At 43.6% G+C, this 22,386-nt stretch overlaps 1 protein-coding gene across 5 annotated transcripts in view; it reads left to right on the top strand.

Annotated features, from left to right (window-relative positions):
* The window catches only part of MTA3 (metastasis associated 1 family member 3), a 121,555-nt gene that overhangs the window by 17,807 nt on the left and 81,362 nt on the right, over window positions 1-22,386 (top strand). For all 5 annotated transcript variants that reach the window (XM_061478791.1, XM_061478792.1, XM_061478795.1 and 2 more), the window contains exons 4-6: window positions 3,489-3,615; window positions 12,879-12,942; window positions 14,008-14,125. In XM_061478791.1, the coding sequence (XP_061334775.1) occupies window positions 3,489-3,615; window positions 12,879-12,942; window positions 14,008-14,125 (309 nt within the window). The remainder of the gene's footprint in view (window positions 1-3,488; window positions 3,616-12,878; window positions 12,943-14,007; window positions 14,126-22,386) is intronic.

Below are 22,386 nucleotides of genomic sequence, written 5' to 3'. Positions count from 1 at the left end.
CATGGTGGCAAGAGAGGGAGAGCTTTATTCTTCCTCTTAAAACTGAAGGTTTACTGCTCCTCCCTGAAGATAGGCTTCAGTATTTAAACTAATTTCCCTTGCTTTCTGTTGCAGTAGACAAGGGGAGCAGATGGTGGGTAATTTTGACTTAGTTAAGGAAGAGTAATATATTAGAGGAATTTAACGTGTTTGCTAGCTGATGGTTAAGTATAGACTGGCTTGAGTCACACTAAAACCTTTCAGTATCTTTCAGGATTTGGTGGTTGTGTTTTTTCGAGGTTATTTTTAAGCCATTTTCTCCTAAATGGGAGCATTCTGTTTCTAGAGGCTTGCCCTCAGTTTATTTTGGTTTCGGTTGTAAAAACAAGCAGTACTTCCTAGTGGCAAGCTTCAGTCATCACCTTACTTAACTAGAAACAAAGCCACCATGTCCAAAGTTGAGGTGACGCGGACAGTTGTCTCCTCATGCTCCCTAATGCATTTTCTCACAATGAATCCACAAATTAAATGGGGGGGGGGGGGGGATTGATGCATATGTAAAATGAGTGAGGATTCCCATTTCTTCCCAGTGTCCATGGCTCGGTCGAGTCAGTCAACTCTTACTTGCACCAGGGGGAAAGGGTAAGTCTGCCGCACTGCCACTGAGGGTATCACCAGGATCCCTCTGCTTTTCAGGGTCAGAGTAAGTATTTGCCATTGCTGATAAAAAACCCGTGTGTAAGAAATGAAGCTTTACAAGTGCACTGGGAGATGCCTGCGTTTGCGCTCCAGGATGTTTTTCTTTACATAATGAAATATACCTTGTAAGTGTATATAATGTAAATAAATACACAGTCATACCTAAGGCTTCTGCAGCGGAACAGTTTTAAGCTGAACTCTGTTTTTGCTCCAGCCTTGGAGCAGTGAGGCCTGGGTCTGGCATCACCATTTTGCTGCATCAAGATACCTGCTGGCTCCGAGCTGTTGCTTTGTTTTTCATCCTGAGTGCTGACAGCGTGCTTAGCTTCGGGCTGCATCGCACATGATGCAAATCTGAGTCAAGAAGGTGAAGAGATCTCCAAAAGTACTGGAAGTTCATTGCCACTTTTCTTCTGATAGGTGTTAAGGCCTGATCTCTGCAAAAACCTGGTTCAAAAGCAGCTCTCCAAAGGTTTGTTCAGGTGCGGAATTCTTTGTATTGCTGTGAGCAGATCGGTTTTGTATCTACTTGCTGTCAAGCAGATGCAGCGTTCTCATTTCTTTACGGTGTGCACCGTTTCCTTCCCTGCTACAGGTTTGTGTTACTGCTGAGGCAAATTATAGTGGTTTTGCTAAATGCTGATCCTGCTGTTAGCATTGGGTTTATATTGTAGTGCTGAAGAAGAAAGCTGTGTACTTAACCTGGTGATACTGTGTGAAGAGTGGAAGTGTCCTGTGTCTGGCCATGGTTGGTTCTGCTTACTCCTGAGCTTGTCAGGTCAGGAGTGAAATCTGTGCTGTGTTATTCCTAAGCATATGACAGAAAAGTTTCACTGTTTCATGCTTAGGTTTGGAGTGTCTTGGGAGATCTGTGTTGGAGATGTTTAATTTCAGCTTCAGGCTCCTGGGCTGTTGGATTGTTGGCTTATGTGAGATGAGTACAATAAATATGATTAAAAACTGGGGGGGGGGGGGGGCTTTAAATCCTTTCTCTGAGGGAGCTTTAAAGGTACTTGAGCACAGGTGTCTAAAGCCATTTGAAACTCTGTGATACCATCTCTGTCTCCCTGCAGCCTCTTTAAACTGATGTATATTCTGTGTTCTGTGCCATATGTGCAGTCATATGTTTTGGGTATGTCAGTCTGAAATGCTCCCAGACACCTGTGTTTGGATGCCTGAATGGCTTTCTAGCAGACAGCTTTTTGTCAGCTTTCTCAGATGGTTATAACAGAAGAATACCTTGCTTTGATAGCTTTCAGGAAGGAGAGATGAAGTAAATAGCAAGCTGAGAACTTTGGACCTGTAGAATAATACAAGGCGTGCATTGATTTAAGAAATCCCCAAACAATAGAGCAATCACTGGCTTGGCTTGGTATTGTAACACACACAAAAGCGAAGCAGCACAAGGAATTCGTTCCTCACTTCCCATCATCACAGGCAGGTATTCTGCCATCCCCAGGGAAGCAGGGATCCAGCACGAGTAACTTCCCTGGAAAGGCAAACGTCATCACTCCGAACGGCCCGCCTTCCTGCTTCCCCCAGCTTTGTATGCTGAGCATGACCCCATAGAGTGTGGGACATCCCTTGGGGTCACTGTCCTGGGTCCCCTCCCAACTCCTCGTGCAGGTGAGAGGAGCAGAAGAGGCCTTGACTCCGTGTAAGCTTCTCAGCAGTAGCTAAAACATCCCTGAATTACCAGCGCTGTTTGCAGCACAAATGCAAACCCAGCCCCTTACCAGCTGCCATGAAACCACCGTGAACATGAAGCTTTTTACATCAATTTCTATCTTTTTCTTTAGTTCCCTTATTACAAAACTTTGCAGAGATTTATCTTTTTTTAAGGTTTATTTGTTGTGAGTATTCTAGATGGCAGGATAACTCTGCACTGAGCTGTGGCCTGACTTGAACCTGTACGTGCAAGGCCGGTGGGGTGTCAGATGAGAGCTGGGGGAGTCTTGTTTTCATTTTGGCGTTTCTTATTGTGTCTCCCCACAGAACATGCCAAAACAAGGAGGGTGAGTGGGGCAGACTGCTTTTATTTCTTCCTTTACGTTCCCAGTTTACTGTTGTTTTAAATCTGTAAAGGGAATAATATTCCTTGATTTTGTTATAAGTGAGGTAATACTCGGGAATTCCAGATAAGAACCGTAAAAGAAGTTTTTCCATTGAAAATACCCTTCAAAAATGATACCATTTACGATTTGCTGCTGTAGATGCTATCTTCTAGATGGAATAGTGCTGTCTTGCTTTAAACAGAAATAATTGTAGGTCTTTTTTAAACACGGAAATACACTATTTGTTGTCAGTGCCTAGCGTATGGAAGGCAGTAGTTGTCTTAGATTGTGACTTGGCAGCCTTGGACTGCAGTTGTGTGTGGTCATTTCTGTTCATAGGAAGCATGCTTTTCCCCAGGACTCCTGTAAGAGTTTTAGTAATACCAGTACCAGCATGAGCAAGTCTAAGCCAGGACTGTTCGGCGAGCAAGAGGCACCCCCAGAGGAAGAAACAAGGTGAAAGAAGGTGGAAGAAGAGTGACTAATACTGTTAGGATTGTTCTTCCTGCTGTGTGAAAGACATCGATGCGTAGTACAGTAGGAGAGGAGCAGGGTATTTTTAAGAGTTTTAAGTAGAAGGTATGGAATCCAAACTACTTAATATTCTGCCAAGTTACATAAACTGTAGCCTTGCTAAACTCATCTTTGCTTTGCAGTAGTCGGGGAGGTTGCTAAGGGGTGGGGGATGTCAAGTGAGATGGCTGCAGGGGTGTTATGCACAGAGTTAATTTCGACCTACGCTCTGCTTCTCTGCAGAAGAAGTTGAAGAAGAGTCTGAAACTACAGTTGAGGTTGATTTGACTGATAAACAGAAACATCAGCTGAAGCACAGAGAGCTCTTCCTTTCTCGCCAATACGAGTCCCTTCCGGCAACACACATCAGGTAAGTTGAAGTCAATCTCATTGACTCCGTGTGTTCTGTAGCTCATTTCAGCCTCTGTGTTGCAAAAGGATGTGATTGATCACAGTGGAGTTGTGCCAGGTTGACCCACGGGTTGCTTTGGAAGTACCTTTGTTTTTCCTTCTGTTGCTTCATGTCTGAGCCTTGGAGGCAACAAGAATCTCAGCATCAGTTGGTAATGCGGTATAAAAGGTCAGCCTGCTCTGCTTTGGAAGAGTTGTTTAATTACTTTGTCTGGCCAGAGGATCTTTGATTGTCTGCGCAGGGAAGCCACAGATGGCTTTGGAAGGGAGGCAGAGGCGCAGTGGTCAGTGCTGCAGTTTCGGGCTGCATGCATTTAAACATTTAATTATCCCAACTCCAGGGCATGTGAAGGAGGTCGTGATTGAGTTTGGCTGAACATTGCAAAAGCATTTCAGGTATTGTTTGAAGTTGCTCTAATGCTGATGTAGGAAGGGGGGCTTGCTAAAGCTCAGAAAGGGTTTATTAATTTTCTCTCTGTAAATGATGTAAGCACTTATGTCATCCTCTATTTAACAGTCAAGGAAATTCTTACTGTGGTGGGGTGGGAGGTGATGATGGAAAAGCAAGAGCATAGCGACAGGGAGGAGTGTAGCAAAGTGTAAAAGGGGCTCTCACATTGCATTTCAAAGGAGTTTTCATTTTCTCATTACATCCAGCTCCTCTCAGCCATTCCAGACCATAAATAACTAGCAGCTAGAAAAAAAAAGCGTGTATGCTCCAATAGGAAAACCACTTTGTATGTGCATATGTATTTCCTCTCTTGTTGGCAAATGCGTGCCTTTTCTTTCTCAGCGCCAACAGAAAACTGGGAGTTGTTGCATTAGTTTCCTGTGCTTGATTCAGCTAGTTTTTCTCTGACTTTGAGAAAGTCATTTAACTGTCAAATCTCTGCTTCTCGAGCTATAGCTGGAGATAATAATCCTCCTGCAGAGTTCCTTTTACTTCCTTTGACATTTAGATATCGAAAGAAGGTATTCTCTTCTCGGAGAGAAGATTACATAGGAAAAGTATTGTAAATGTCTCCTCACCTCACAGCTCTGAGAGCAAACACAATAGTGGTTCTCCAGTACATCACAGAGACACCAGAAAACCGTGTGAATCCATAGTACGCGCAGCACCGCACAGCGTGCGGATGCAGAGTGATGACTTGCATCTCCTTTTCGGAACACCTGAATGCTGTAGGGCTGTGCTGTCATGTGTTACCCTAACGTGTTACTTCTGCCTCTTGTCCCATCATTGTGCTCCTCTGAAGAGGAGCCTGGACCTGTGTTATATATCTTTTCATTAGGTAATTGAAGACAGCAGTAGGATTTCTCCCTTCAGTTGTCATCCCTGAAGAGTGAACAAATCCCATTTAGTATCATCTGCAGACTTGCTGAAGGTGTTAATGAAGATCTTAAGGTGTCGGGCACCTGGGAGATGCCGCCTGTAACCAGCTGTCAGCTGGTCTTTGTACCCCTCTCTACATCTTTTTCAGCCTAGTTTTTCCCACCTTATAGTCTGCTTACCTAGTCCATATGTTGCCAATCTGTTTGAAGGACCCTGGCACACACTGCAAGCTATGATAAACCCAGGGTAGATGACACTCACTGCTGTCACTCATCTGCTAAGTCAGTCATCTCGATATAAAAAGCTGGAAGATACTCAAGCAGTAGAAGTCTGAGTAGTTCCATTCTGTGAGTCTTTGCTCTTACCACATGCAGTTTTAGCCCCTGCATGGGAACAGCTGGGTTTACAGGAGAAACTAAATGGTGCAGTGGTATAAACTGGGCAGTGGGGGTTGGCTCTCTCAGGAGTAAGAGTACAAAACCTCAGCCCCTTTGAACGGACAAGAAGAAAGCTCAAAGTGCTCTTAAGAGAATGAAGGAGGCTGAACTGTCTGTGATTGCTTTTGGCAGCTACAGGGCTTGGACCTCTACAACTTCAGCCGAGGAAAGAAGCTGAGTTTGGTTGCCTTTCTGCTTGTAATTCAAGGGAACGAAACTTACCTGCTGCGGTCTGTTTTTATTTGGTTTTTACTAGTGTACTTTCACTGCTTTTGTTTCATCTTTCTTCCAAACTTTAGCCTTCTCACTTTCTTCTTCAGCTGAAAGGCAGAGAAAGTTCCAGCCCTCCCTGAAAACCCCTCCGACCAAGAGTACTTTTATTCTCACTCCCAACTGCAAATACAGCCGTGTCTCATTTCTACACCTGGTGCCACTACTTTATAGTTGAGGTGCCTTGCAGTTCTTTTAGCAGGACAGGTTTCTTTGATGTCCAAGCCTAATTCTGAAGCTCTTTGGTCTGTAATGTTGAGTTTTGAATGATTCTGATGTAATTTGTTAGCTTTTGAATGACAGAAATACAGTTTAATTCCTTATTCTCATACCTTTTATATTGCCATATATTATATGAAAGTCTCTTGAGATATAAGGGTTTCTTTGTTATAACTATATGGATTTTTTAGACTTCATCTTATTTCCCCTTCTCATTAGGTGTAGGCAGTGCAGTTGTAGTTAAACAGGGCAGTGGTGCCTTGTGGACACAGTGCTCTCCTGCATTGAAATACACGTAAGAAGGTGTAACTGCCTAGTTCAGAGCGGCACCGTTCTGGAGTAGTGCCATGTGGAACACTGCAAGTTTAGGTCTCAAAGACAAGGCTTTGTTACCTTAGTGCCTGCTTGTGAGGTTACAAGTGAAACTGTTCCCTCCTTACCTGCTCAAATGTGTAAGGTTGGTAGCACTCTTCCAGTGAATTATCTTTCCTTCCTAATCCCTGCGTGTTACAGATGCAGTTTGCCAGGCACTGTAGTCCCCAGATGTTCTTGAAACAGTTGTGCTGCCAGCCAGGCTCACTGAACACTCTGTGGTGTTACTATCACTCTCTGTCTGCACCCAGAGCTCCTGTGGGTGGCTCCTGTAAGCAGTTCCAGTCTGGAGAGATGCACTGGGTTATCTGACTTGGGCTTTAAATCTCCTTTTCATTCGTGAGGTCTCAAGAGCCAATAGGTGATAAATGGGTTTTAGATTGCTGGAAAAGCTCGCATTAACTTCTGAGATCATGTGTGATTGCTTTTAAATGTAGTACTTCATAGGCATTGAGTAGAAGAATTTATCCTTCAGGGCTTATCTTGCCATTTCATTATCTTTGCTTAGTTCTTGTTTGCTAATAACTGTGTTTCAATCTTGGGGTTGTGGGTTTTTTGTGGTAGTGGTGTTATTTTAAGTGTTTGGGAAGCAGATGTAAGCCAAGCGTTCTCAGATGTCAGTACAATCGGGTGTGCATCTTTTGGACTGCCCTATACTACAAAAAGAACTCATGCAAAGTAAGAAGAGGCTTGTACACCGATGGTTTGCCTGAAGTCAAGACAGCTTGAGAATGGAGACAAGTTTCCAAGAGTGGGGGCTATTTGTGAAAAGGAAGGAGTATTTCAGACACAGTTCTGTTTGTTTGCTGTCATGTTGGTGATTTAGGTGCTTGATGCAGTGGTGTGGGGTTGGGTTGGTGCAGTTTTGTGGGGTTGGGTTGATGCAGTTGTGTAGGGTTGGGTTGGTATACTTTATGCTGTGCTTCCTTCTCCCTGATCTCATCAGCCATCACTAATACTGCTACTTCAAGCAACTAAAGTGCAGAGAAATACTTCTTTTTTGGTCAATGTGGGATTTCTTCATTTAAAACACACCAAAAGGTGTGAAGCTCAAAACAGACAGGGCAGGCCATTTGACAGAAGAAGGGTGACTTTTAAAGCATGGCACCGTAGCATGTGGTGGTATGGCCTCAGGATTTCTAGTTTTGGCATTCTTGGCAAACCAGAAGTTTCTGGGATACAGGGGGGGGTGTGTGCATTATATACCTCATGTGTGCCTGTGTACGTGTCACAGAATGGTTTGGGTTGGAAAGGACCTTATGATTATGTAAGTCACAACCCCATGCCACGGGACGCCTTCCACTAGACCGTGTCATCCAAGGCCCATCCAGCCTGGCCTCTCTGTGAGACACAACTTTTAGCTACTCTTATAAAAGCTCACGTTGAGCCTTAACAGCCTGGTATAAATCAGACTAGATAAGGAGTGAATCTGCTTTGCATAGGCGTGTGCTTACCTGCAGATTTGAATTGTTAAGGAAGGTATTCTTCTTTAATGAGCTGCATTGATTCAGAGCACAGGGACTCTCCCAATAGCATTCAGCTAATTCTGATGTGAATAAAGGTGAAAATTCACTTCAGGCCAGAATCCTTTTCTCAGATATGGTCAATAGCCGACACTAGTAACAGCGTAAGAAAAAGTGTATTTATCAGTGGAAACTTGTCATTCAGGTACCTGAAAATCAGTACAGAGTTCCCTCTAGTGACATCATTACAAAGCAGGAGTCTTTCAGATGGTGCAGAACATGGAGCGATGTGCATTGCTTCTGAGCCGCGCGACTCGATGGTCTTAAAGGTCTTCTGCAACCTAAATGATGATAAGATGCCGTGAGAAATCGTTGCTAAGCAGACTGCTGTGGTTTAGTTCAGTATGTGCATTGCTGCTGCTGCTGTGTCACAAGTTAGCAACCTTTTACTTTTTTGGAACCAATTATTCCCTAAAGTAACAGTACCGATGAGTTGAGTTTCCTGTAGCAGTTTATAGAAAGTACATATGTGGTTGTGCTTATTTTGAGTATCAAAACATGTAGTTTTACTGTTCCCAGACCAAGAAAACGCTCACCTCTGTCTGTGGCACTCGGTGCTTTGCTCTTTCTACTCAGTGTTTTCTTGCAGACCCTTCTCAGCCACAGAATACAAGATTCAGTGAGTAATGGAGACTGGAACAGTACGGGTGTAAATGCGGTTTTCAGTGGTAATGTGTTGAAGCTTGTTTGAGATGTGTGTGCGTTCACAGATCCCTACATTTACCTCTTAACGTTTCTCCAGCTATCAAGGTAGAGGATCTTCTGGCAGGGCTGTTGAATGTTTTGGCTCTCCTGCTCACAGCGTGGCAGTTTAACCATAGAAACGGTGTAAATTGTTGCTGAATGGCAAAGTCTCTGTTAATTCTGCCTTTTGTAAATTTGCCTCACGTTGGGAATGTTTTGTCCTGTTCAGATTATGGCTTGGAATCAATGGGGAGAACTGCATGAAAGCTGGAACCTCAAGAATGTGCAGTTTACTTGAGCATCCATGTCAGTTGTGCTTGACAGCTCCAAGAGGCTGCATTGAATTCTCACTCGTTTGGAGTTCTCAAAATCAGCACTCCAGCTTTAATTAAGACTAAAACTCAGATTTTTACGTCTGAAAGCCACACGTAGCATAAAAAGCCTGGGCTGCCTGTGCGATCTGTGCGTATGTGTAGATGCCAGGCAATTACTGGTTCATTTAGATGTACATAAATCAATTTACTGTGCATTCTGTTTCTAATTCTGTTTGATCAAGGCTGTGTTCATTAGTAATATCAAGTTTATTGGTCTCTCTTTTGGTCACAAAACCACCATTTTACGCTGTTCAGGAGACTGGCATCATTTTGTTGGAGGCACAGATCGCAGTAGTATTCACCTATCAAATGTTGGTTGTTTTTTCCCCCCCTCATGTTTGAAACATCTCCTTAAATGAGCAGAGCCAAACTCAAGCCAGTTAAGTACAAATCAGTACAATGCACTTCTTTCTTCTGACATTTCTGAATATCTCAAATGTTACGCTCCAGTTAGGGGTCTATTGGAGATTTATGTTGATGCTTTCTTTTTCTTTGTTTCAGTGTTGTGCAATAGTTTGCTCTCCAGTTGTAAATACCATTGCAACAGGGAAAACTTGAAATTGCTGTAAAGGCTTTGGTGCGTGTCTGTCAGCATCATTCACTTGAGCAAGGCAAGTTCAGGTTAGATTTAAGGCAGAAGCTCATCCCTGTGAGGGTGCTGAGGCGCTGGCACAGGGTGCCCAGAGAAGTGGTGAATGCTCCATCCCTGGCAGCGTTCAAGGCCTTGGGTGACACGGTCTAGTGTGAGGTGTCCCTGCCCGTGGCAGGGGTTGGAACTGGGTGATCTTAAGGTCCCTTCCAGCCCAAATCATTCTGTTGACTCTGTGTCCCTTAAACTGTGCTTAAAAGTAAGATACACAAATACTCTTAGTATTGCTTCTCATAGCTGGGGAATCAATGTCATCTGATTGGCAGAAGCTTTTTTGGACTCCACAGTCCTTAGTCTGCAGTTTGGCGATCGTTGCTTCAATTTAGACTGCTTGCAAGGGATCAAGACTTGGCTCAGAGTGGTGGTTTGATTGCAAATCTTCAGAACACATTCCCATTTAAGACAGTTCAGGAAAAACCTTTGGTATTTAAGGTAGCTCTTTCCTCCTCTGCTCAGACTCTGCACCTTGTTCCCCTCTTTTTTCCATTTGTGTGGAATATGTGAAAGGTTAGTCCTGAGTTCTCCTGCACAAAGCCTTTCAACCCTTCTTCCTAACACACCTTCGGTATAGTTTAACCTCTGGTTGTCACTGAACTAAGAGCACATGTTAAAATCAAACCAGGTTTTTCTCGCAAGCATGGTGTTTCCTAATGCTCTCTCCTGTTGCTTTGTTCTCAGACTCTAGCTAGTGACTCACCCTTATGCTTTCCAAATCTCTACTCAGAGGCCAGCTTTCTTGATGAAGATCAGTGAGTGACAATTGGTATGCGTACAGAACTGCCCACCAAGGAGGGCCGTCAGTAACTGGCCACAGTAGGATTTCAAAGCCTGCGTGGGGCCGTGCCTGAATGTATTATTTTCTTTCTTCAACCTGTATCTAAATGACCAATTCATACCAAGTTTCACTGGCGAGGTGGGAACCGAGAGCAACGAGTTCTGAGAGTTCTTGTACCGCATCAGTCTCACCCACGGCGCAGCTATGTTCCCATAGGAAACTTCCCTGGCATGGTACCTTACCCATGGGGTTGCTTTTTCCACTCCTGTGGTTTCTCGTGGTGAGCAGGCACTAAGTGGTTTGTTCCTTTTGTTTGCATACCTCCTGTCCCACGAGACCCTGTTAAAATCAGATTTGTATCTTGTGGGCCGCCTTACTCATCTGGTGAGAACACGGATGAGTAGCCTGCAAGGATAGCAGAGCAGGAATTGTAGAGCTTTCCAGTGGCTTAAAAGTAGGGGCTGTGCCAAAACGAACAAGGACTTTAACTGCTCAAAGCACTTGCTGTTGATTTTGGTTCATCTTGCTAGTTTTCAAAGGTAAGCATTTGCATCAGGTTTTGATATCTTGGTAAAAAGCGAAACTCCACTTTCCATACATATTGGAGGGTGATGACCCGGACATTGCAAGCGAGATGTCTGGGGGGGGTTGCACTGTTTGTTTGCTTGTTTGATTTGGGTTTTTTTGTCTTGGTTTGGGTTGTGTTTGTTTTCCCCCAGATACGCATGAAATGTATCTTCTGGAGAATTTGGTGCTTTGCTTTATGTTGCTTACCCAGGCTATATTTCACATGGTTAATGCTTTAAAGAAAAGAGCAAAGATAGAACTTGTAGCTCTGGTTCCTAGGATGGGGGAAGCAAGTGAATACTGAGTGCTTGATATGATAGAGGCAGGAAACACCTTGAGCATATATATAGGCAAGTTGTTGTCTCCTTTTATTGCAAGACCTTGAAATCAGTTTTTATCACAGCCTGATTTAATAGCAAGTTTTGTTGGCATTGTTGTCAGCACAGTGGAATAACAACTTCTTATTTGTGCCCAGGTTAAATACAAAGTACATCTAAGAGCAGAAAGGATTCTGAAGGGACGCTTTAGTCCCGTCAGAATTGAGTTTTAAGTGAAGACACAGAAGCCAACCTCCTTTTGTCTGCAGTTATTTGTCTATTGCTGAGGTGTCCGAGGCTTTCCCTCAACATTCGTCCGAAGGAAATTCTGCCTAATTTTGCAGGAAGTAAAAAGAGGTTTTCTGAATACTTCACTTGAGAAAAAGGTCAAACCCAGGTGTATAAATAATCTTAACATCAGTGAGACCTTCGGGTGCTGTTTGCTAGCAGTTCACCGTGTTGGTAGCAGTTGAGAATGCTGCTTGGTGCAAAAATACAGAATAATTCAGAGAACCAGATAAGAGGAAGGTTTCATATCTCATCTCAAAAAAGCTGGGTAATTCCTTCTACTTTTTACCTTAGTTTGGTTATTTTTTGTGAGAGCTTCCCCTGTTTCAGTCTGAACCCATCACCCCTTGTCCCGTCGCTGCAGTCCCTGATGAAGAGCCCCTCTCCAGCATCCTTGCAGCCCCCTTCAGACACTGGAAGCTGCTCCGAGGTCTCCACGCAGCTTCTCTTCTCCAGGCTGAACAGCCCCAGTGTTCTCAGCCTTCGTCTTCACGCAGGAGGTGCTGCAGCCCCTGAGCATCCTCACGGCCTCCTCTGGACTTGCTCCATGTCCTTCTTATGCTGAGGACACCAGCACTGCACGCAGTGCTGCAAATGGGGTCTCACCAGAGCAGAGTAGAGGGGCAGGATCACCTCCTCCTGCCTGCTGCTCATGGTCCTGCTGATGCAGCTCAGCACAAGGGCTGCATCAGTGTGGTTTTCTTTAGAATCCCATTTATTAACAATAATTCTGCGGTTATTTTTGCAGAGAAGTTGGAGGCCGAGGAGTTTGAGGCCAAAGGAGCATTGGGGGAGAAAGGGATGAAGAAGGGGCGGGGGCAGTGTGGTCCAAGCCCCATTATGTTATTATCTAGTGGTGTAATACCAGGGGAGATCCATACCCTTGCTGAAGAACAGGAAGGTTTTGACTGGCAGCCTGCATAGAAATGTGGTAGTTAGCATTTTAATGTGGCCATAGGAGAAATTGGTAGAATCCCATGGTTCAGTTCAGAAAAGAACAGTGTTTTACCAGGCCATTGGCAAAACCTTGCATAGCTCCTACTTTGGGTTGTTGTCACATTAGGCACTGAACTTACTGGGGGTGAGTCACTCGGAGGTGATGCTTCATTCAGCCAAGCATTAGTAACTGTGTATGTATTTATTGTTTGCCACAGTACCCTCTTGTCCCTTTATTGCTTCTCTCTTTCTGAAGCTGTTTCCCAGTTTGACAGAATTCCTGTGTGTTTGAGGGCATGGGTTCATTCATTTGGTGGCTCTGATGTTCATTTTGGTACCTCAGAAGTATCGCAATGTTCATTTTATAGTCTATGAAAGAATTAACATAATAGTTTTAAGTATTTTCTTGGAAATAACTTCCTGACCTCATAAAAAATGGAACTTTGTGAAAAGTTAACAGTCCTTCCTTGCATTTGTGTAGGGGAAAATGCAGTGTTGCACTTCTGAATGAGACTGAATCTGTGCTGTCATACCTGGAGAAGGAGGTAAGGCGTGACTTCTGTTCGGGTAAATACTGGGATGGGTTTATGTGGTGGGGTTTTTTGTGACTGTGTTAGTAATAAATGAGCAAATAAGAGTTTGAAAATCTTTTCTTGAACGCTAAGTTAGAAAGATGACATGGGAGAAAACACTGATTTGGAAAAAGTCATTGAGCCAAGTTTTTTTTTGCCACTCTCACATGATGGGTTTGGTCTTAATATGGTTGTATTTCAAAAATCATTAATTCCAAGTAATTCCTAACATATACTACAAAAGCAAACGATCCAGACGTTTTCCTGTAGACACCGAAGGGGGAATTCACATGGTGCCTTTTTCCCCTCTTGTTTTATCTTTGTTTCTTTATCTCTTTCTTTTTCCATCCCTCCTCCCGCTCCCCCAGATGGATTCTAAAAAGAAGAATATTCTGTAGTGAATGGGCAGAGAGAGCAGGAGAGGCTCCTGAGGGCAGCTTAGCCAAGGAGTTTAATTCAGGTGTCTCTGAATTACTGCATGGCACTATCTTCTCACCTTCGGTTTCTTGTGAAAGGAACTGATAGTCGCATTGCAAAATACCCTCAAAACACACCCATCTGTCTTCAGAGTGTTTTAATGCAGTGGGCTCTACCTGAAATGAGCATGTTTTGTGTTTCTCCACCAAACCCGCTGATAATCAGTAATAATCTTCTGCAGACAGGACTTACTTACCCTTCGGGTGGCTGTAGCAGGTGTTTTGGTGTAAGTCCTTTTCAGCCACTGGCAGTGTTTCATGCTCTTTTCAGAATGAGTTGTAATGCAGAGTCAATACGGTAGAGATTTTGGGGAGGAAACGCGTTCAATTCAGAAAGCAGTTAGCATTAATTCTTTTCAACCCCCTTTATACTTTTTTGTGTATGAATCTTCTCATTACTGATCTGTTCTGAAGCAGCTTCAGCGAGCCATTTAAAAGTACTCGTGAAACCTCCTCCTTATTTCGAGTAAGGAGGACTGTACCAAACCTGTGCTCTCTTCAAGTGTGCGTGGATGGTTGATTTAAAACCGTTATGGTGTTGCAAATGTCTCTTCTTTTTTAGGATACCTTTTTTTATTCACTGGTGTATGATCCATCACTGAAAACGCTTTTAGCAGACAAGGGAGAAATCCGAGTGGGGCCTCGCTATCAAGCAGATGTGCCAGACATGCTTGCAGAAGGTAAATCTATGATCTTTGATCAGTCAAAACCATTCTTACCTTGCATCATTACTTCTGCTCACTTTCTGAACTAACCTAACCAGTACAGACATAGAGAAGGTAAAATAGTAGGTGCTAGAAAGTAGACAAATACGACTAAATGTCATGAAGAAATGCCTCTTGAATAGCTGCTGAAAGGATGTTATGTTTCCAGATTGTGCATAACACAGTTAAGGCAGTGTTTGTTCATTTAACTGTACAGTGCACTTTAGCTCTTCAATATAGGCCTGATGGTAAGATGCTGGGGACCAACCCATTTTGTAGAATCAGCACATGGTAACAGATCAAGGGAAAAACGTACTCCCTCTGTCCCTTTTGAGACAGGCTCTGCATAGGGAGCGTGTTTGTGTCTTATGTTAAACTAGTGGCTTCCATCAAACCATCTCGCCTGTTCTGTGGCAGGACAGAGACGAATCTCTCCAGTCTTGGCATGCCTTTAAAATCACTGGTATTTAGGTTGTATTTTATCTATATATAATTGAGCACAACGCCCTGCGCCTCAGTCTTTTGCTGCATGGGAGCTTGATTCTTTTAAAGAGAACTTCAAGTGCAATATGTACTTAGTGTTGAATGTTATTTAATGGCAGTGATTGCAGCGGTGTCTTCCGTTTGAGGTGACATTTACTTAGTGCATTTTAAAATAAGCTGGGTGTTTCTCGGTGAAATGTGCCTTCTGCAGTGAGTGCTCACAAACCAAAGTTTCCTCAGGATTATCTGCACATGGATGGATACAATTGTCAAGAATCTCTGTATTACTCCTCAGTAGGAAGAGATGATGTGACAGGAATATCACTTGCAGTAATTCTCAGGAGTTCTGAATGCACCAAATGGGTACATTTGTAACGTTAAGTGGTGTGTTTTCCATTTGTCACGGGCTGCTTTTTTGTTCCTGCACTTGTTTTGTTTCACATAAAACAAGCATTATTTCTACAAAGCGTGCTTATTAAACTGAATAAAACAAGAACAATTTGACTTCTAGCAAGTGGCAGATTGTTTTCTAGTGGAAACATTAGAAATTCCATTTTCTAATGGAATGTTTAGTAGCTCACCTGCATGGTTACTCTTAACTTTTAATAACCAGAAATAAGCCCGAGGAAGTCTTTTCCAGTCTTGTATGTAAGGGATGCAGCCTTGTTTTAGAACAAGTGTGCCTCTCATAGGGAAGCAGCTATTTCTATAGACATTCATATGCCCAAGAGGAAAGCTCCCAAGAGATTAAGACAAAAAGACTTGTCTCAGTGTGTGTATCAGGTAGGCAGGAAGTACTGATGTGCTGGGTTTTCAGGATGAGCTAGGCTTGTCTGCTAGGCAGGAAGTCTTTCCCCCCTAAATTGTAACTCAGCGCAGAGCCTAATTATGGAATAGTGACTACTACGTAGGAAGCAAGAAGTAAATAGTTTTCCCGTGGAAATTTTACTGCTTTTTTTCTCCTTCTAAAATTAAATTCCATATTTATTAAAAGTTCTTCTGGAGCGTAACTTTGAGCTAAATCCTTGCTTCAGTTAAATGAGTAGAAGATCTTTCACTTACATCACGAAGACAGGATTTTGCTGGGTGTTTTTCTCCCACCTCAGTAGTCCCCAAAGTGCAGTGAGTGATGCAGTCGTCTTGCTAACTTGAGTAGGAGTAGCAGTCGCTCAGTTATTAAGGTTCAGAAGGAAGGACCAGGCTGCCCACAAAGCAAAGATCTGTTATGGATCTGTTATGGTATATGGAGCACTTCTTTGGCAGTTCAGTTGGATTAATCTGCATTTATTTCTATTGCCTGGTGGGAAAAAAGAAAAAAGAGCTTGTAGGATAAAAATAGCTGAATTATTCTAGTTCTGCCTGATTGTTATCTAAATGTTTTCATAGCCTGCTGACCTCCAAGGATAAGAAAAGGATGATTCAGCTGTTACTGTGTCTTTATGTAAGCTGACAGCCTGGAAGTTAATCCTTTCACCATCAAGCCTTTACATTCATGAAAACAAACCTAAACCGTGTTTAAAATGAATAGAATCAAACAGATACGTTTGGAAATGATGGGATTCTGTGAGGATTTCTCAGTCTTGAAATAAGCTCTTCAAGCCTATATTGTTAAAAATGGCTGATGAACGATCTGTACGTCCAAATTATGATGCCGTAGTGTTTAACTTTGAAAAACTAAAAACCCCAGAGCAAGCACCTTAAATTAAAAGAGAGGATTTAGATGATTTCGAGTCAGCTGGGTACCACTTCATCTGGTAAGAGTATAATATACTGAAATAGAAAGCATTCCTAACTTGATTCCCACATAACATTTGTCCTTCAGTGTAAAGGAAGGGTACCTTGAATACCTTTCAGGAGTGGTTGGTAGGCAAATTGTATGTTGACAGAAATTCCCCAAAGCCATTTTTGAGAAGATTTAGCAAAAATCAGATTCACACCTCACCAGTTTATTTCTCTTTAGAAGTTCCTGGCGTATAAATGCAATTCCAGTGACTGCAGACGTGTCAGTTCAGATCAGGTTTCTCTCAGATGACCACTCAGAAAGGGGCTGGAACAGAACGAAAGGCCTTCCATATGTGTTCAAAACCCATTAAATGATTTTGCTGTAAACACAGTGATGTATTATAGTAGATTAACACTTCAAGCAGCTGGCATTTTCTGGAGACTGTGGTAATTTATGCCCTGACGGAATGAACTGCCTTTTTTCCCTAGTGTTTATTGGAGAAAGGTAGTCTTTGTGGGAACAGGTTACTGCTTTTTCTGCTTGCACTGATGTTACCATTTTTTTCTGTCCTTGAATAAAACATGCTCTAAAGCCTGGTGTTCAGGCCCAGCTCTGGGTAATGCAGCATACCTCCCCCCCGCCCCATGGGTGAATTGGATAACTTTGTATTTCTCTATCATTTCTGAAACCAGAAGAATGTTTTCCTTTTCAAAAGCCTAAAATATTACAGAGGAAAGCATTCCAGATCAAACCAGTTTTCCACTTTGAGATACATTGAATCAAATCCTTTACGTGGTTAGAGTAAACAAACACAAGCAAAGTTTAAATCTGGTTGAAAATGCCTAAGCCTTGCTTATGTGTGCAGCTGAATTGCTTCGATTACACATATAGTGAAGGCTATAACTTTGGAGATAGAGCAAACCAGATTTCTTTCAGCAGTCTCTTATGGCTTCTGTTACGAGTATCTTTAGGGGTAAAACTATGATCAGAGTTGTCAGATTAAAATGACATCATGGATGCTTGAAACCCTTGCTTCTCTCCTGCCAAGGTCTGACTAGATAAAACCCAGTGTTGAAAATGCTGTGTTTGTGATCCCCAGAGTGAAATGAAGGATGCAGACAAGGTCAAGTACCAGAGTCAGGATATAACAAAACGTAATTATTATTAAAAAGATTATTATTATAAAAAGCTCTAGGACAGATTGGAAAAAGGACAGAAATGAAGCAGGAATTCAGAGTGCAGAGAGAAATGCTCCCCACTGGGATCCAGCAGCATGCTGAGGGTCCATAGTCATAGTCTTCGGTGGTGGGTGGACCCAACAGCGATTGCCTTTTTCCCCCTTTTATAATGCCTTAGGGAGAGGTACCTCTGTTAATGTCACCTGCTGCACATTCCTAGTGGATCACGTGCATCCAGCTTCGCTGGTCTTGCGTGTCTGTCAGCAGTCCTCGAAGTGCTGGACAGCAGTTCCTCACACCAGTCCTTGAGACAGTGGGTGGTGGAGTCTTATCTCTGCTCCTCACACCAGCCTCTGAGACAGTGGACGGTGCAGTCTGATTCTGGTTCAGTCTCTCAGTGCCAAGAGCTCCAGTTTTGCTAGACAAGGCTTGCTAGACTAGTTCAGAGGTTTTGAGAGTCTTCTTAGGTGCTCTTACTACACTGGAGAATGGGAGACTCTTCTACAGCATTGACTCAAGTTCTCGCTCGTGTGATACCAAAGAAGGGCCTTCCTCTGCTTGTCACAACACGTTCTCCAGGAGTTTATTCAGTGAATACTGCAGTTGTGTATTTCCAGATGTGATTCCAGAGCAGGGTGGCGTTCTCCTCCTCTCTACAAAGCAAGAATGAAAAGGTTGATCCTAGAGAGCCAAACCCTGCATTTGGACAAAAGAGTATCTTGTTTCAAGTATCCCTGCTCTACAGTGCAGGAGCCAGGTACCTGGTTCTCCGTATGTGGTGGCCAGAAGCTGCTCTCTGGTGCATCCACCTGTGTGTTTGGTCAGCAGCCTGTAAAATAAGTAACTGGTAAGTTCACGAAAAATCCCAAGCAAAAGGCAAAAAAATCACTATAAAGTTTTGCTTTGCTGTCCTTAAGTATGTGAGCTGTGATTTTTCTTTATGAAACGCCTACTGACCTATCTCCAGCGTATCTTTGTCTCAATTTCTACTGATTTGGCTTAGTATAGCTATAAACCTTGACAGTGCTTGGTTGTCCACGTTTTCTGTTCAGCCCGTATGCCCCTCTTCACACCCTAGGTGACACAAGTGGATTTGAGTTCACGTGTCACGATTAGCAGCTGTTGCATCCTTGAGTTCCTGTAGAGATCTTGAGAGGATGCTTGTCCAAACTCAAATAACTTGGTACTTTTTCTGTGGCATAATCGTTCTGTAATGTCTCCTACAGATGCTTCATTTTGAGGTAGATGATCTGGGTCTCTCAGGAAGCATGTGAACCTCTCCAGTTTTGTCCAGCCATCGCAAGTGCAGAGAACTGATCTGATTTCTCTGCTGACAGTTAACGTGAATTTCCCTTCCTCGCTCCTTTTTTAAACAGATCATACTGCCAAGGTCTTAGACCCTTAGGTAGTATAGAGGTCTTTTGAGTCTTGGCTATCAGAGAAGACTCTAGTCATTGGAATGCCCTCTGAAATCTGGACAATGTTGTAGCCGATAGGAGGGGGAAAGAGGAGAGACAAGACTTGAAATATCCCAGTAAACCTCTAGCTGGTAGCGTGCCTCAGTCACAAGGGCAGTTTTCTTCCTCTGTGTTTTGAGATGACATTAATTTTGTTCTAGCTGAAGGGAAAATTACAGCATATGAAGGTACTTCTAGTCACGTGTTCCATAGATGTGTGAAATGTACCGGGGGATGAGGGGAGCATCTCTGTGGGAAAGGCCCTGGGGTGCTGGCAGGTGGGTGGAGGATGGATGTAAGCCAGCCATGTGCCCTGGCAGCAAAGGAGGCCAGCAGCATCCTGGGCTGTGTCCCCTGGCATGTAGCTTGTAGATCAAGGGAAGTGATCATCCACCTTTACTGAGCATTCATTAGGTCACATCTACATACTGATCCAGGCTTGGGTCCCGCAGTCATAGACTGGTGTGGGTTGGAAGCTTGTCCAGTTCCAAGCCCCTGCGAGCCTGCTTTGAAGAGCAGGCTGGGCTAGAGACTTCTATTAAGAGAAGCTGCAAGGGAAACCTCGAGCTGCTACTTGGTCACCTTCCCTCCAGTGGTGGTGCTGGGATCACTTCTTTGTATATGTTCAGTCACTGCCGTTAGCATGCTCAGTTTCAAGTGACTTTCTCCATGAAGGCTTGGGACAATACACTGAGCTTTTAGCAAATCTCAGTCTGAAAATAAAAGGACACCCAGAGATTAGGAAGTGCAAACACCAGCGTTAAGCTAACAACATTAATACCTACCAAAATTCTTCAATATAGTTAGATTAGAATACGGCAATGTAAGGAAAAGTGTAACATATGCACAGTGTGATTCAGTGTAACGGAGCAGCTACTGACCTTCAACAGTGCTGTTTCTCTTGTAAAAACACGGGGTAATTTATGGGATTTGGCACAAACCCACCACCTTGAAAGTGGGTTGGAGAGGCAGTTAGCCTCTGAACGTTCCCTGCCTGCCTTCAAGTTGCTCAGCTGGTTCAAGAGTGTCTTTGGGCACAAAAAGATTCCCGACCTGTGTTATCCTGGGCAGCATCACGGGGGCAGCTGCTCGCACTCTCAGTGTGCACAGGCTTATCTGAACAGTGGGAAGTACCTGGTAGGAATGTTTTACTGCTAATGAATTGCTTGTGTCCAGTGGTCTGCTCCTCTGGCTCTGCCCGTGGTGCCTGCTGTAAGGATTCCGAGTGCTGGGAAAGTCATGTGGGGCTGGAGAGGACCAGGTCAGAGTAGAAGAATGGTGTCTAGAATTGATTCATCTCAGCTGAAGGTGGATTTCTGCACTAGATCGGAGGATGTTTAAGTTAGTTGAGATGAATCTTCACACAGGTAATAAACACATCGGAGCAAAACTCCTGTTGATGTGCACTCAGATATGTTTTGTTCTCAAACGGGAGTTTCTGGTGGTTGCACTTTTGACTTCAAGTTAACATGTGATGTTTTCTAGAGCATCTTCTAAAAGAAAGAACTGTTTCTTGAGGGTTAGCAAACTGAAATATGGTGGTTACGTGTCCAGCTGGCAGGGTTTTGTCTTGTAGTAAGCTCAGTGGAGTTAATTTTGCATAGTTAACTGTCAAATGCATGATCACCACGAATAATAAAATACTCTCTATGGTGGTGTGCATGTCAGATTTTAATAGGATTATAATATCCTTTATGTCAGTCTTGTCCATCTCTTTCCTAGCGAGCTGGGTTAGTGATTTCTGTTCTGGGCAGCTAGATGCATGTTTATAGCCTTTGGTGAGTTTTACTGTAAATTCAAGCCCATGTGAGTGCCTCTTTGTGCCTCTTTGTCAGTGAAGATTCCCTTTACTTCTGCCTAATCCTGCAGAAGAAGGGGTAAGCCGTAGCCACATGTCCTGCAGCAGCTCAATGAGGTGTTTGTAAACTTTGCATTAGAAACCAGACTTTTTTCTGAAGTCTTTTCAACAGTGTTATTTTAAAATGGTTTTTGCCTTTTGGTACAGTTGGTTGAGGTATTAAGTGCATCTGTCATTGTGATCAAGCTAGCAGTTACATGGATTAAGTCGGTTCCTCCTTATATACTTCTGATACGAGCACTATGCTCACATAACGTGGTAATGTAAATTTCTGAGCCTCAGTTCTCAGATCATTCACAACCTCTATGCTAGCAGTCAAATGATAAATCAGAAGGGTTTGAAACTGTGCTTTACAGCAAACGGATCTTAGAAGTTCAGCAGCTGAGGTTGTGCATGTCGTGCTGCTTGGGGATCGTTTAGTGGTCTTTTTTTCCTCCCCCTCCCTCCCTGTCCCTGCCCTGAATTGTAAAAGCAGGCCTTCCTTTCTCAAGTTTTTATGCTTGAAGAGAAGTCAGTTGGAGTTTTAGAGCCATGATTTCCTGCTGTCTTCAGCTTCTTGAGGAGGCATAGGCATCTTTTCCTATGTTTGTTATCAACCTTATGTTTCTCAGCAACATAGAACCATTGAATGGTTTGGGTTGGAAAGGACCTTAAAGTTCACCCAGATCCCACCCCTGCCACAGGCAGGGACACCTTCCACTAGAGCAGCTTGCTCCAAGCCCCTGTGTCCAACTTGGCCTTGAGCACTGCCAGGGATGGGGCAGCCACAGCTCCTCCGGGCACCCTGTGCCAGCGCCTCAGCACCCTCACAGGGAAGAGCTTCTGCCTTAGATCTAACCTGAACTCGCCCTGTTTCAGTCTGAACCCATCACCCCTTGTCCTGTCGCTGCAGTCCTTGATGAAGAGTCCATCTCCAGCATCCTTGCAGCCCCCTTCAGACTCTGGAAGCTGCTCTGAGGTCTCCACGCAGCTTCTCTCCTCCAGGCTGAGCAGCCCCAGTGTTCTCAGCCTGTCTCCATAGGGGAGGTGCTGCAGCCCCTGAGCATCCTCGTGGCCTCCTCTGGACTTGACCTTGAGGGCAGCAGCTAAAGTAGCTGTCTTCCCTTTTTCAGTGAGCAGCATGTATGGTCTGTGCTGCGTTGTTGGAGTGCGATCTTGCGCGTGATTGCTGTTGGAAATACTTATACCTATAGAGCCCTGGCTGAAGCTGTTCAGATACTAAATGAGTTCTGTGGGGTAGTCAGGGTACAGTTACTTGTTAGATGTTGCATATATGCTCATTATCTCAAACAGCGTAACGCAGGTGAGCACTCAAGTCGCGTCTCAGGCAGCAATAGCTTAGTGTTTAATTGACTTTGCTGTTATTTTCTGCCTCAGTGAGTTGGCCTAAATGGACTTTACTGCAAGTTGAGGTTTTTGTTTCCTTTGCTGTTCTGCTGTAAGCTCCACTTTTTCATTTAAGTTTCTTCTGGGGAAGATGAAAACCCAGTATCAGCTGCAGATGAAATGCAGTTTTTACACTTGAACAAGTCAAAATA

Source organism: Pezoporus flaviventris, unplaced genomic scaffold, assembly GCF_033815535.1.
Source record: "Pezoporus flaviventris isolate CSIRO_AGI_PZ_B2104156 unplaced genomic scaffold, CSIRO_AGI_Pfla_v1 ptg000132l, whole genome shotgun sequence".
Lineage (NCBI taxonomy): Eukaryota > Metazoa > Chordata > Aves > Psittaciformes > Psittacidae > Pezoporus > Pezoporus flaviventris.
Note: the sequence above shows the minus strand (reverse complement) of the source record. Positions and strands in the feature narration are given on the sequence as shown.